Genomic DNA, 12,169 nt, shown 5'->3' on the forward strand with positions numbered 1-12,169 from the left:
ATCGTGTTGTCAATATTTCTATTGATTGTGACACTCTCAGTATGAAGCAGCGTTTGTCGTCTCTGGAGTTTCTCCTCAGCGTCATTTGTTCTCTTCTTCTGGTCTGTTGTGTCGGACTGATCGCTGTCTCATGGATCAGCCTGAAGCCTGGAGGTAACCAGCAGCCTTAAACCAGTCACACTTCAGTGGATGTTATTGATCAGCATTGACGCTGTTATTTGTGTGCCAAGGCACCGTTGAGCCTGCAGCGCTGACAGGTCGGATGGTGATCACAGAGGGAGCTGAGTTTTCTGAAGAGCTGAGAAACTCCAGCAGCCTCAGTTTTAAATCTTTGGCCTTCGATGTGCAGCAGCTGGTGAGATCACAGACTTTTGTTGTGAAGTATTAAAGGTAGATTTTGTTATTTTCATTGTATTAGTAGTAGAAGTCGTAGTAGTAGTAGTGGTGGTAATACTAATATTAGTAAACTCACCTGATCACAGTCTGCTCTGTGATTGGTTGACAGGTGTTTGAGGCGTTCAGTCACACTGAGCTCAGACGGATCTACAGGCTCTGTCAGGTTTTATCCTTCAGGTCAGACATCTGATCAATAACATCAGAACTCCAGGTTTTTAATAATTAACTGATTGATTGACTGATGCTTAGTTGCTTCATTTCCTAATAGCTGATTGTTTCTTACCTACATTTGATTATTTGATTCATCTGTTCATTCTAATCATTACTGAATCTGCTGTTAATCATATTGATTAGATGATTAATGTCAGTGATCTATATCCTCAGTCAGGGCAGTGTGGCAGTGACCTTTGACCTCTGGTTCAATCACCTGATCGAAGTAGAGAAGGTGGCACAACAGCTGTGGGTGGGGCTTCAGGAGGTCAAGGGCAGAGCATTGGTGATTGACCAAAACAGTATCCAGATCACAGGTGAGTCTGGGGTCAGGGTGAGATCACGTGAGGTCACAGTGAGGTCATGAATTCCAACAGAAAATGCGGAGAAAGTTAAAATAGATTTTAAAATTTCTATAAAACATGAAATTCTAGATTCTTTTCTCTTTGTTTAGATCAGATTGGAACAGATAAGATTCAGTGCAATGTTTCTTTCTACAGTGTTTGCTCATCAATACAACAAAAACCTGTGGAAAATATTTAGAAATGTTTCATTCATGTTACTTGAAAATTGTTTAACTGGAACAAAGTCCTGATGAATCTGTCCACTGGAAATAAACATTACATGAACTATAAAGACTATCATTATAAATTATAAAGTGAACATGAAGGAAGTGTCGAGTTTGTATTAATTGTATTAATTAGAAATAACATTACGTTTTCAACCTCTGCGGATGACGACACGACGAAAAAAAAGTAACTAACTAGAGGGAAATGTACAGGTGTGCACAGGTTATGATAGAGAGAAAACTTGCAGTGCGACATGGAGGAAGAAAGGGATCCAGGGAGTGTTCCTGAGTCCGTCAATGATGCAGCAGATTTGGAAAAGCAAGACATTCCCCATCCATGGCCGTATTTAAGAGAACTATTCGATGTTGTCGGCTCCAAGAATGATTAATAGTGAATGTGTTGTGGTTTGTTTCCTGTACCGGCACTGTGTAGGTTAATAGAAGAAGAATTTAATTTTTTTGTGTAGAACTTTTTTAATTTTGTGAAGTTATCAAAAGATGTATTGTGTATCGTTGACAGCAAAAAAAACATTTTTACTTTTTTACTTAAGTACATTTCAGACCCTGTACTTTCTTACTTTTACTTGAGCAGAGGGGTCAAGTTGGTACTTCTGCGTCTTTTTTCACGCAAATATCTGTACTTTTACTTAAGTATAGAATATGAGTACGTACCTCTGCCAGCAGGTAATATAGTCCTAATGAGATCCAGGCTGGATTAGATAAAACCAGTATCCACTGGGTCAGATTAGAACAGACACTGATTCTTGGTGTTTATGCAACCTTGCAGCAAAAACTTCAAAATAAAGTGAAGATGTAACTGTGAATGTTTTTCTGCAGAGAAACTAGACCAGACAACAGCTACACCAACACCTGTCCCACCTGCCACAGGTGAGAAAACCCAAGGAGGTCAGGTGTTAAAGTCATCACAACAGTTCATTCAAAGCCCCCAAACAGAAACTATAACATTAGAATCTAAACAGTGAATGTTTTCCTGCAGAGAAACCGGACCACATGACAGCAGCACCTACAACAGGTGAGTAAACCCAAACAGGTCAGGCGATTTAGTTTGTCTATATGAAAGGGAATTTTCTTCATTCTGTCCTTTGTGTCCAGGAATGTGTGGTCCACATCAGGCGCCCTGTACTGATCGATCAATGTGTGTTCTGATCAGTCGGTTCTGTGACGGAGTCAACGACTGTCCTGATGGCTCCGATGAAGTTGCGGCTCACTGTGGTCAGTGACTTACACACCAATCAGACTGATTGAACAGAAATGGGTCATGTTAGAAACATCTGGAGGTGCTGCAGTACCACAGTTTATATTATTATTATTATTGTTATCATTAAGTTCACCTGTAAGTAGGGATCAACATAGCACATATGGCAGGTCCCATGTTTCAGACTGGACAGGTGTTATAAAGGATGCACCTGGGATGTTCTCATCACACTTGTTTCCATAGCAACAACATGTGATGGACAGTTTGTGCTGAGAGGACCAAGCGGGTCGTTCAGTTCATTGGATGTTTCTGAGACGGACCAGAACAGCAGGTTTTGTCGCTGGATCCTCAGGTCGGACACTGCCCCTGCACTGTATAGGCCTACACTGCATATACACACTAAGTACACACTGACTATGCACTGTACACATACTGTGGATACAGTGTGCACACTGTATACACACTTTACACACACTGTGTACACATTGTGTATACTTTATACACACTGCATGCTATCAGATTAGATAAAGACTTTCATAATAAGAGTCATTTTATTATCAGCGACCATATACTGTCAGACTGACGAGAGACTTTCACAATAAAAGCGAGAAAGCTGAGGCTCAGAGATGAGGAAGTGGCAGATAATTAGATTTATGCACCATTTGAATTTTTTTCTGTTTGAGAGTAAAACAAAGTCGTGTTGTGTTCAGGGTTGATCAAGGATTTTCAATTCAGATCAACTTCCAACAGTTTGAAACAGAAGAAAACATCGACACTCTGAGACTTTACGAAGGTGTCGGATCAAATAAAATGCTCACAGGTAAAAGTCTGACTCACGTTTTAGATTGTGCTGAACGTCAGAATTCAGCCAGATGTTTGAACATCAGGATCAGTCCCTAACCCTGACAGCACTTTCACTCTTAACACGTTTTGCAGCTGACCTCTCAGGCTCGACCCCTTCTGGCACTGTGTGGCTGCTGACTAACCAATCAACTGTTGAGTTTATCTCTGACAATGTCAACAACATGTCAGGGTTCAAAGCCACCTACAGCGCCACCAACATCTCCAACCTATCCAGTAACACAACACACTCCCGACACACCACAACAGAGTATAAATACAAAAGGTTTTACTGCAAGCGCCCCGTCATGTGATTGCTGTTGTGTTCAGATGAGGAGAAGCTCACCTGTACCTTCGAGCGGGGCTTGTGTTTCTGGAGGCAGCAGCAGGACGATGATGATGGAGACTGGATTCATACCAGCGGATCCACATTTCCTCCTCTGACTGGCCCAAGTGTCGACCACACACTGGGCAACAGCTCGGGTGGGTTTAATGTGAAGGTGTTAATTGTTGTCAATAAAACAACTGGTGAGTCGAAAGCAGAATTTCTGAGAAACAACAAAAAAAACAATGACATGAATCAGTCATCTCCAGTGCCTGGGACTTTTTCACGTCTTCTTTCACAACTTTGACTCCTGTACAGTCGCTCCCAGCATCCTCCTGTAACCATAAGAATAAAAATATAATAAAATATATAAGTAGAAAAACCACTGAAATGAAAACAACCCAGAATAATTATCATGAAGCAAATAAGGCTAAAAATAAAGACAGATATGATATGAAAGTATAAAAGTCTAAAAGTCTTTAGTTGTATAGGCAACGCAAGTCTATTTGTATAGCTTAATTCATACACACAGTAACTCAAAGTGCTTTAAAGAAATAAAGGATAAGTTAAAAGTACAAAAGCAAAAATCAAAATAAGAAACAGCAAATAGTAGAAATTTAACTTGAAATTAAATCAAAGGAGAACAAGTGCAGCTAAATCACTGTCAGTTGTCATATGTTATATGCCACGTTAAAAAGAAAAGTCTTTAGCTTGGACTTGAACATTGCCAGAGATGAGGCCTGTCTAACATCATCAGGAGACTATTCCAGGTTTTAGCTGCATAGAACTGAAACTCTGCTTCTCCCTGTTTAGTCCTGACTCTGGGCAGAAGTGCCATATGGTTCATATTGCACCAACATGTCAGAGATGTGCTGTGGTGCTGAGCCATGAAGAGACTTATGCACAAGCAGTGCTGATTTAAAGTCTATTCTCTGAGAGACAGGAAGCCAGTGCAGAGATCTGAGAACAGGAGTAATGTGGTTGTACTTCCTGGTTCTAGTCAGGACCCGAGCAGCAGCGTTCTGAATGTACTGTAGCTGCCTTACAGCTCGTTTTGAGAGCCCCGTAAACAGGCCGTTACAGTAATCTAACCTGCTAGAGATAAATGCATGGATGAGTCTTTCCAAGTCTGGTTTAGACCTGATCCCTTTGATTCTGGCAATACTGACGATGTTATCGATTTAATGTGGCTGTTAAAAGTCTGAGTCCATGATTACCCCTAGCTTTCTAACCTGATATTTAGATTTTAGAGAAAGAGACTCGAGGTGACTGCTGACACTTTCTTTGTTTCTGTGGCCCAAAAATTGCCTTATCGGTACTATGAGTATCATCTGTACTATGAGTACCATTATCGGTATTATGAGTATCATTATCGGTAGTATGAGTATATCAGTACTAAGTATCATTATCAGTAGTTTGAGTATCATTACCAATATAATAGTAGAATCAGCAGTATTATCAATAGTATTAGTTGTATTGACCTGTTTGTGTTGAACCCAGGCTTCTACATTGTCACTCCGCTGAGTCCGGGCCAATGGCAGAAGAGCTTCAGGATCCACAGCCTCCCTCTGACTCCAAACACACAGCCCAACTGTCTGAGCTTCTGGTAAACAACCACAAACAAATAAACAACCTCTGCTGCAGGTGTACAACGGAAAATAAACGTGTAAATAAACAGGTACCACATGTTCGGAGAGGACGTCCACCGTCTCAGAGTCCTGCTGCTCCAACCATCACAACCTGAACCTGCCATTACCGTGGTGTTCCAGAGAAATGGTAACTATGGTGACAACTGGAACTATGGTCAGGTGACTCTCAACCTGACGACCAAAACCACGGTCAGTGACATCACACAGGTAGTCCAGCTTTGGATTGGTTTAATGAACCTCATCAGTCAGTGGTCAAGCAGTGTGACCTCTGACCCCTGCAGGTGGTGTTTGACGCTTTAAAGGAAGGAGGGATAAGGAACGACATCGCTCTGGATGACATCACATTGACCTCTGATCCCTGTGGCCCCGGCCCACCTGAACCCACTAATGTACCACCTCCAACAACCGCACCCCCCATCCCAGGTGAGACTCAGATCAGCCCCCATATTGATTATGTTTCATTATCTAATTATAAAATTATAAAATAATATTTACATACTTTGCTTCTCTTTGCTCTGATTGGACCAGCTGACTGTGGAGGACCCTTTGACCTCTGGGAGTCAAACTCCATCTTCAGCTCACCCAATTACCCACAATCCTACGGCAACAAGGCTCAGTGTGAGCATACCTGTGTATCTGTCAACATTTACTGTGGACGTCCTATACTTCTTGTTTTTATTTACACCTTTACATCTTATAGATACCTATACCTGTACTTGTTATTGATACTTAAACCTGTACTTGATATTAATACATACACCTTGTATATTGATATGTACACTTGTACTCTTACTTCCTGTGCTGCTGCAGGTCTGTGGACTCTTCATGCTGTGGAGGGTCAAAACATCCAGCTCCACTTCCTGGACTTTGATGTTGAAGCGACCTATGATGTAGTAGAAGTTCGGGATGGGGCGGGGCCTAAAGCCACCTTACTAGGTGAGGTGTGGTTTTGCCCACAGTCCTTTTCAGCTGAAGCTGTAACTGTAACTTCACTCTGCATTGACCTTCTTGTTTGTTCTGCAGCTGTCCTCACCGGCAGTGATAGCCCCACCCACGACTTGTTCTCCACAACCAATCAGATGACAGTGTGGTTTTTCACTGACAGCTCCGGTTATGGACGAGGATTCAGGGCCAATTTCACCTCTGGGGTCAAACTGGGTTCGCCAGGTGGGTCAGAGGTCAGAGGTCAAATCTTAGTTTGTATCTAAGCAGCAAACAGCAATTTTATTCATTAGTATTATTGATTGGTTGTATTAACAGTCATGTTTTATGAGCAGCTCCATGTGCTGTCAGTCAGTTCCAGTGTCACACAGGAAGTTGTATTCATGGTAACCGTCAGTGTGACAGCACGGTTGACTGTCCCGATGCCTCAGATGAATCGGACTGTGGTGAGTCACTATTTGATTATCAATATACAATCCATAAAGAGTGAGACGGAGTACATATGCATAAATGAGAGAAATCGTGGTGCAATGGTGAAGTTGCAAAGAGCAGAGGTGGCGAAGGTGGATGAGTTTAGATACTTAGGGTCAATTGTTCAGAGTAATGCTGAGTGTGGTAGAGAAGTGAAGAGCAGGGTGGAGTGGGTGGAGAAGAGTATCTGGAGTGATCTGTAACAGAAGGGTATCTGCAAGAGTGAAAGGGAAGGTTTACAAGACAGTAGTGAGATCAGCTATGTTTTATGGACTGGAGACAGTGGCACTGACAAAAAGACAGGAGGCAGAGCTGGAGGTGGTAGAGCTGAAGTTTCTGAGATTTTCATTGGGAGTGACAAGGATGGACAGGATTAGGAATGAACACTTTGGAGACAAAGTGAGAGAGGCAAGACTTAGATGGTTTGGGCATGTGCTCAGAAGGGATGTAGAGTACATTGGGAGAAAGATGCTGAGGATGGAGCTGCCTGCCAAGAGGAGAAGAGACGGGCCAAAGAGGAGGTTCATGGATTTAGTGAAGGAGGACATGCACGTGATTGGTGTAACAGAGGAAGATACAGAAAACAGAACAATGGAGAGTGACAGAAGTCTAACTTGCAGCCGACAGAAGAAGAAGAATCAATAATGAGACTATTTTAAGTCTTTCAGTTGTTTATTTGTTGTTTGCAATGAACTCCTTGGACTTTATTGTTAAATACAACATTACACAGCGTGATCTTCTAACCACATTACGCTGTGCATTTTATGTTACAGTGACAACAGGTTAAACCTATGATGTTATGTTGTGGTGCATTTCATTGTGTTGTTTTTGATGTGCTACTGTAAATATACTGGCACATTTCTATACAGCTTCATTATGACATGTTGAAAGTGTGTCCATATGTCATGTCATGTCTGACAGTGCATGTTGTGTTACACTGTTGTTTTAAATTGGGCTTCATATTGTCCTAAAAAAGCGTTAACTGTTCCCAGATCAGTGCCCCCTGGTGGTCAACCCCAGCATGCTGATTTTTTTTTTTTTTTTTTTGCAAACCAAGATTTTGACACCTGAGACCTCACCTCTTCTAACACCAGTCAGTGTTTTTGTTTCTTTTGGAAACAGCCTTTTTCTCATATTTTAATTGATTAACCAGGTGCTGACAGATGAGAACAGATCATGAGACGCTCAGGTGTGCACACACGCTCAGGTGTCCTGAGGCTAAAAATACCTGACTCATAAGTTTTGTCGGACCTCTAGAACTCTAGAGTCAGTATTAAAACCTGTTGTTTATTCTGTCCATCACTGATGCTGAGATATTAAAAGACACATTCATCTCCTTGAAAACTGTTTTGCTCTGTTCTCTAACAATTACACCTGTTTTAAAATCCCTCCATTGGCTTCTCTTTACCAGAGAGCAGACCTGATAATCTAGTCCCTTCTTATCTGAGCGATTTCCACCAGCCCCAACTTCCATCTCGCTGTCAGTTGGTTTTCTGGCCACACCACACGTCACTCATTCCTCGTGTTGTCAATCACACTATAGATAAACTATAAACAGACTTTTACATTGCATCATGTGTTTGTCAGTTGTGTTGCAGGTGAACGGTTCCAGTCATCTCCACATTCAACTCGTCTCCTTTCTCCTCACTGTGTGCGCTGACACCTGGAACTCTCACCTGTCCATCTTCATCTGTCAGTACCTGGGATATAGGTAACTCCTGCTGTTGTAGGTTGAGTGAATTGAGTTTCTAATAGAAAACAAGAACTGGTGTGGTTTCAGATCCATGCTCAGATCTGGTATTTGTGTCTTGGTTTCTGCAGGTCTGGAAAAGCCTCTCTGCTACCGGCTCTGCCCCAAGATTCACCATATGCAACCATTAAAGTCACCAGTAATGGAACAATGGAAACCATTGTCAGGTACTGAAGAGCAGAACCAGGACTAGGACTACCACTAAGACTAGAACATGAATTAAAACTAGAAATAAATCCAGAGTTAGGCAGTGAAAACAAGAACCTTAGCCACAGCTAGAGCCAGGTCCAAACATGTATTGACGTTATTTGTTACAGTGACACCTGCCACAGTAAAAAGGTGGTTTCTCTCACCTGTGATAACCAGCGTGAGTACACTCCCTCAGACTGCTCATTGTTGAAAGATTGATGATGCATATCAAATGTGAAAATTGACTCTGTGCTTCAGCTTGTGGAGTTCGTCAAGTCAGTCATGTCACAAGAGAAACAGACCAATCAGAACAGAGCAAACATGGTCAAGGTGGGATAATCAATTGTTCTTTTTAGTTTGAAGTTCAACTCTTTTCACCCTATTTTTTTTTTTTTTTCAGTCTGACAGATTGACTTTTACCTTTCAGGTGTGGTCAGAGTGGTGGGTGGGGTTAATACAGAGAAGGGGGCGTGGCCATGGATTGTGTCTCTACATTGGAGGGGGCATCACATATGTGGAGCCTCACTGATTGGCAGTGATTGGCTGTTGACTGCCGCACACTGTGTCTACGGGTGAGTGTCATTAATTTGTAGATAACAGTTGTACTGTCCCAAAACAAACCTGTACACACCTGTGCAGGTACAGTGGGGCAAAAAAGTATTTAGTCAGCCACCAATTGTGCAAGTTCTCCCACTTAAAAAGATGAGAGAGGCCTGTAATTTTCATCATAGGTATACCTCAACTATGAGAGACAAAATGAGAAAAAAAATCCAGAAAATCACATTGTCTGATTTTTAAAGAATTTATTTGCAAATTATGGTGGAAAATAAGTATTTGGTCAATAACAAAAGTTCATCTCAATACTTTGTTATATACCCTTTGTTGGCAATGACAGAGATCAAACGTTTTCTGTAAGTTATAATCTTCTGAGAGAATATAAATGTTTTAGTCTTGTGGATTCATTACAACACAAAGTCAGACATATACTTTGTAATAAAATTATTTACATTAACCAACAAAGGTTGCAAGAAGACATCGGACACAGTCCGAGTGTTAATTATATTTTACAATAATCTGATTGGACAACTGAGAGCAGTCAGCATTTTATTTTTTAAAATAATAAATAATCAAATAATCGTGGTTTTGAGTGGATGTAAAAAGTAAAAGTGGTGTTGATGTCTGCTGCAGTTCTGTCTGTCTATAATGCACAATGCATCCTGTAGAGGAAGCCAACAGGATCCTTCATCTATTTTTGTACTGCTGCTGCTATTAAATATTGAAGAAAGATTTGACTCACTCTCTGTTTACAGCTCTGACATCTGATGTGTTTACATCATGTTATTATGTTTATATTGTGCTGTGTTTACATTATGTTGTTTATATTGTGCTGTGTTTACATTACATTGTTTATATTGTGCTGTGTTTACATTATGTTGTTGTTTATATTGTGCTGTTTACATCATGTTGTTTACATTGCATTGTTGTGTTTACATTGTGTTGTGTTTACATCACATTGATGTGCTTACATCCTGTTGTTATGTTTGTTTACATTGTGTTTGTCCAGCCCCTAGCCTCACAGAGACATACACACATTACTTCTTTTTTCACAGGAAGAACCTCCACCTCCAGTCCTGGTTGGCTGTTCTCGGCCTTCACTCTCAGAGGGACATGAACTCTTTGGCTGTTCAGACCCGGCGAGTCGATCGCATCATCATCAACAAACAGTACAACAGACGAACCAAACAAGCCGACATCGCCATGATGCATCTCCAAAAGCCAATCAACTTTACCCGTCAGTAACAGCACATTACACTTGCTCATTTTCATTCGTTACAGGATCATATCATCTGGTTTTCACCAAGGTCCTGCTCCAAAAACAGAATGGCAGCAGCCACAGGGATTGTGGGTAGCAGTGCCAGAAACAGGACACAGGAAAATTATTAAAAATATGAAAATGCCTAACTTGAATCTAAATAGCGTTCTAATAATAAACACAGTTTAACAATACTTTGTTGTTGAAACAAAAGCAAACAGAGATTATCCATCACTTCCTGTTGAACTTAGCTTTGGTTGTAAATCTGTTTGTCAGAGTGGATCCAGTCAGTGTGTTTACCTGGTGAAGGTCAGGACATCACACCAGGAAGAAAATGTTTCATCGCAGGCTGGGGACGGGACGCTGAGCAAGGTGAGACACCTGAGCACACCAGAGCTCATCTGAGCTCACCTGAAGTCACCTGATGCTATGTAGAGACATTTGACCTGTCTGTCTATCCTTCTCTGTCTGTGTCAGCTGTATGCCTCTTACCTGTACCTGTCTCACTCTCACCTGTCTCTCTCAGGTTCTCTGCCTGACATCCTGCAGGAGGCAGAGGTTCCTGTGGTGTCCCAGGACCAGTGCCAGGAGCAATTACCTGAGTACACCATTACCTCGAGCATGATGTGTGCTGGATACCCTGAGGGAGGGGTCGACTCCTGTCAGGTGACTACCCACCTGGATCAGAATCTGAAACAGATCAGATGACTCAGACACAGATGTGTTTAGTGCTGACAGTCAGATGAGGTGGCTGTCGACACACCTGGTTGGTTTGGGTTTAGTTAGAGCAGGGTTTCCCACTGTCCTGCTTGTTAACCAATAACAATAATAAATATCCCTGCCCACTGCTGATTACCTGAATCCAGGTGTGTTCAACCAGTCAGAACCAGGAAGATACTAATTTACTTTGTTTTCCCACACTTACCCCTCATCTGAGATGGTATCTTCCAGCTTCTGATTGGCTGACTATAACTGGAGTATAACATGGATTGCCCACTCAAGATTTAGAGGCTCCAAACATTTTGTCTAAATCATGTTTGTCAGATGATTTTCTGAGATTTTTTTTCTCTTGTATTATTTTCTGTTCAGTCACTATTTATTAAAATGTATGTAAAATTTGAAAGATTTTGCAGATTCTAGTGGTGAGATTGCAGAATGTCCTGCTGTTGTTTTGAAAGTCTGTTCACATTGTTTTTCCAGGGTGACTCTGGAGGTCCGCTCATGTGTGAGGACAATGGACGCTGGACCCAGATTGGTCAGTTTCTCTCTCATGTTTAAATATTGGAGTGATTTCAAATAAAACATATTTAGAAAACGGCGTGGACTCCCAGAGTTATGGCAGATTCTAATAAGACTCATTAATAAGCTGTTCAGGCTGCTGTGTCTACTGCTGCCACATGGCTGATGGTCAGTTTTTGAAATGCTGCGTTCTGATTGGTCCTGACAGGTGTCACCTCATTTGGATATGGCTGTGGGCGTCCTCGGAGACCTGGAGTCTATGCTCGAGTCTCCACCTTTGCCTCGTGGATTGCTCAGACCCGACGCTCATCATCTTCGGCCTTATCTTCCTCTCTAAATTAAAGGTGCTTTAAGGGTTTCTAGGGTTTCTAACCCCCTTTTCATTTAAACTTTTCCAGCTGTTATTATAAAAATCAGAGGAAGTCTCCAGTTTATATTTTGTCTGTGACTCCAAAGTTGGAGAGTTTGGAGATGATCTGCTCCCTGAATGACATTTTAATCTGTCTGCACTTGTTTTGATGCTGCACACAAACACACAGCAAGAAGTGCTGCTTTATAATA

General features: G+C 41.6%; 1 protein-coding gene across 1 annotated transcript; it reads left to right on the forward strand.

Moving 5' to 3' along the window:
• Window positions 1-41: 41 nt before the first annotated feature.
• On the forward strand, window positions 42-11,950 carry tmprss15 (transmembrane serine protease 15). The gene is made up of 28 exons (XM_026310294.1): window positions 42-153; window positions 231-355; window positions 506-573; window positions 781-923; window positions 2,012-2,062; window positions 2,172-2,207; window positions 2,288-2,407; window positions 2,634-2,742; window positions 3,101-3,210; window positions 3,327-3,467; window positions 3,561-3,713; window positions 5,056-5,161; window positions 5,234-5,393; window positions 5,486-5,627; window positions 5,733-5,822; window positions 6,015-6,140; window positions 6,228-6,371; window positions 6,482-6,592; window positions 8,205-8,328; window positions 8,439-8,534; window positions 8,685-8,734; window positions 8,815-8,886; window positions 8,984-9,128; window positions 10,167-10,348; window positions 10,646-10,741; window positions 10,896-11,035; window positions 11,570-11,624; window positions 11,817-11,950. The coding sequence occupies exons 1-28, from the start codon at window positions 42-44 to the stop codon at window positions 11,948-11,950; spliced, it is 3,141 nt and encodes a 1,046-aa protein (XP_026166079.1).
• The last annotated feature ends 219 nt before the right edge of the window (window positions 11,951-12,169 follow it).

This window comes from Mastacembelus armatus, unplaced genomic scaffold, assembly GCF_900324485.2.
Source record: "Mastacembelus armatus unplaced genomic scaffold, fMasArm1.2, whole genome shotgun sequence".
In the NCBI taxonomy this organism is placed as follows: Eukaryota; Metazoa; Chordata; class Actinopteri; order Synbranchiformes; family Mastacembelidae; genus Mastacembelus; species Mastacembelus armatus.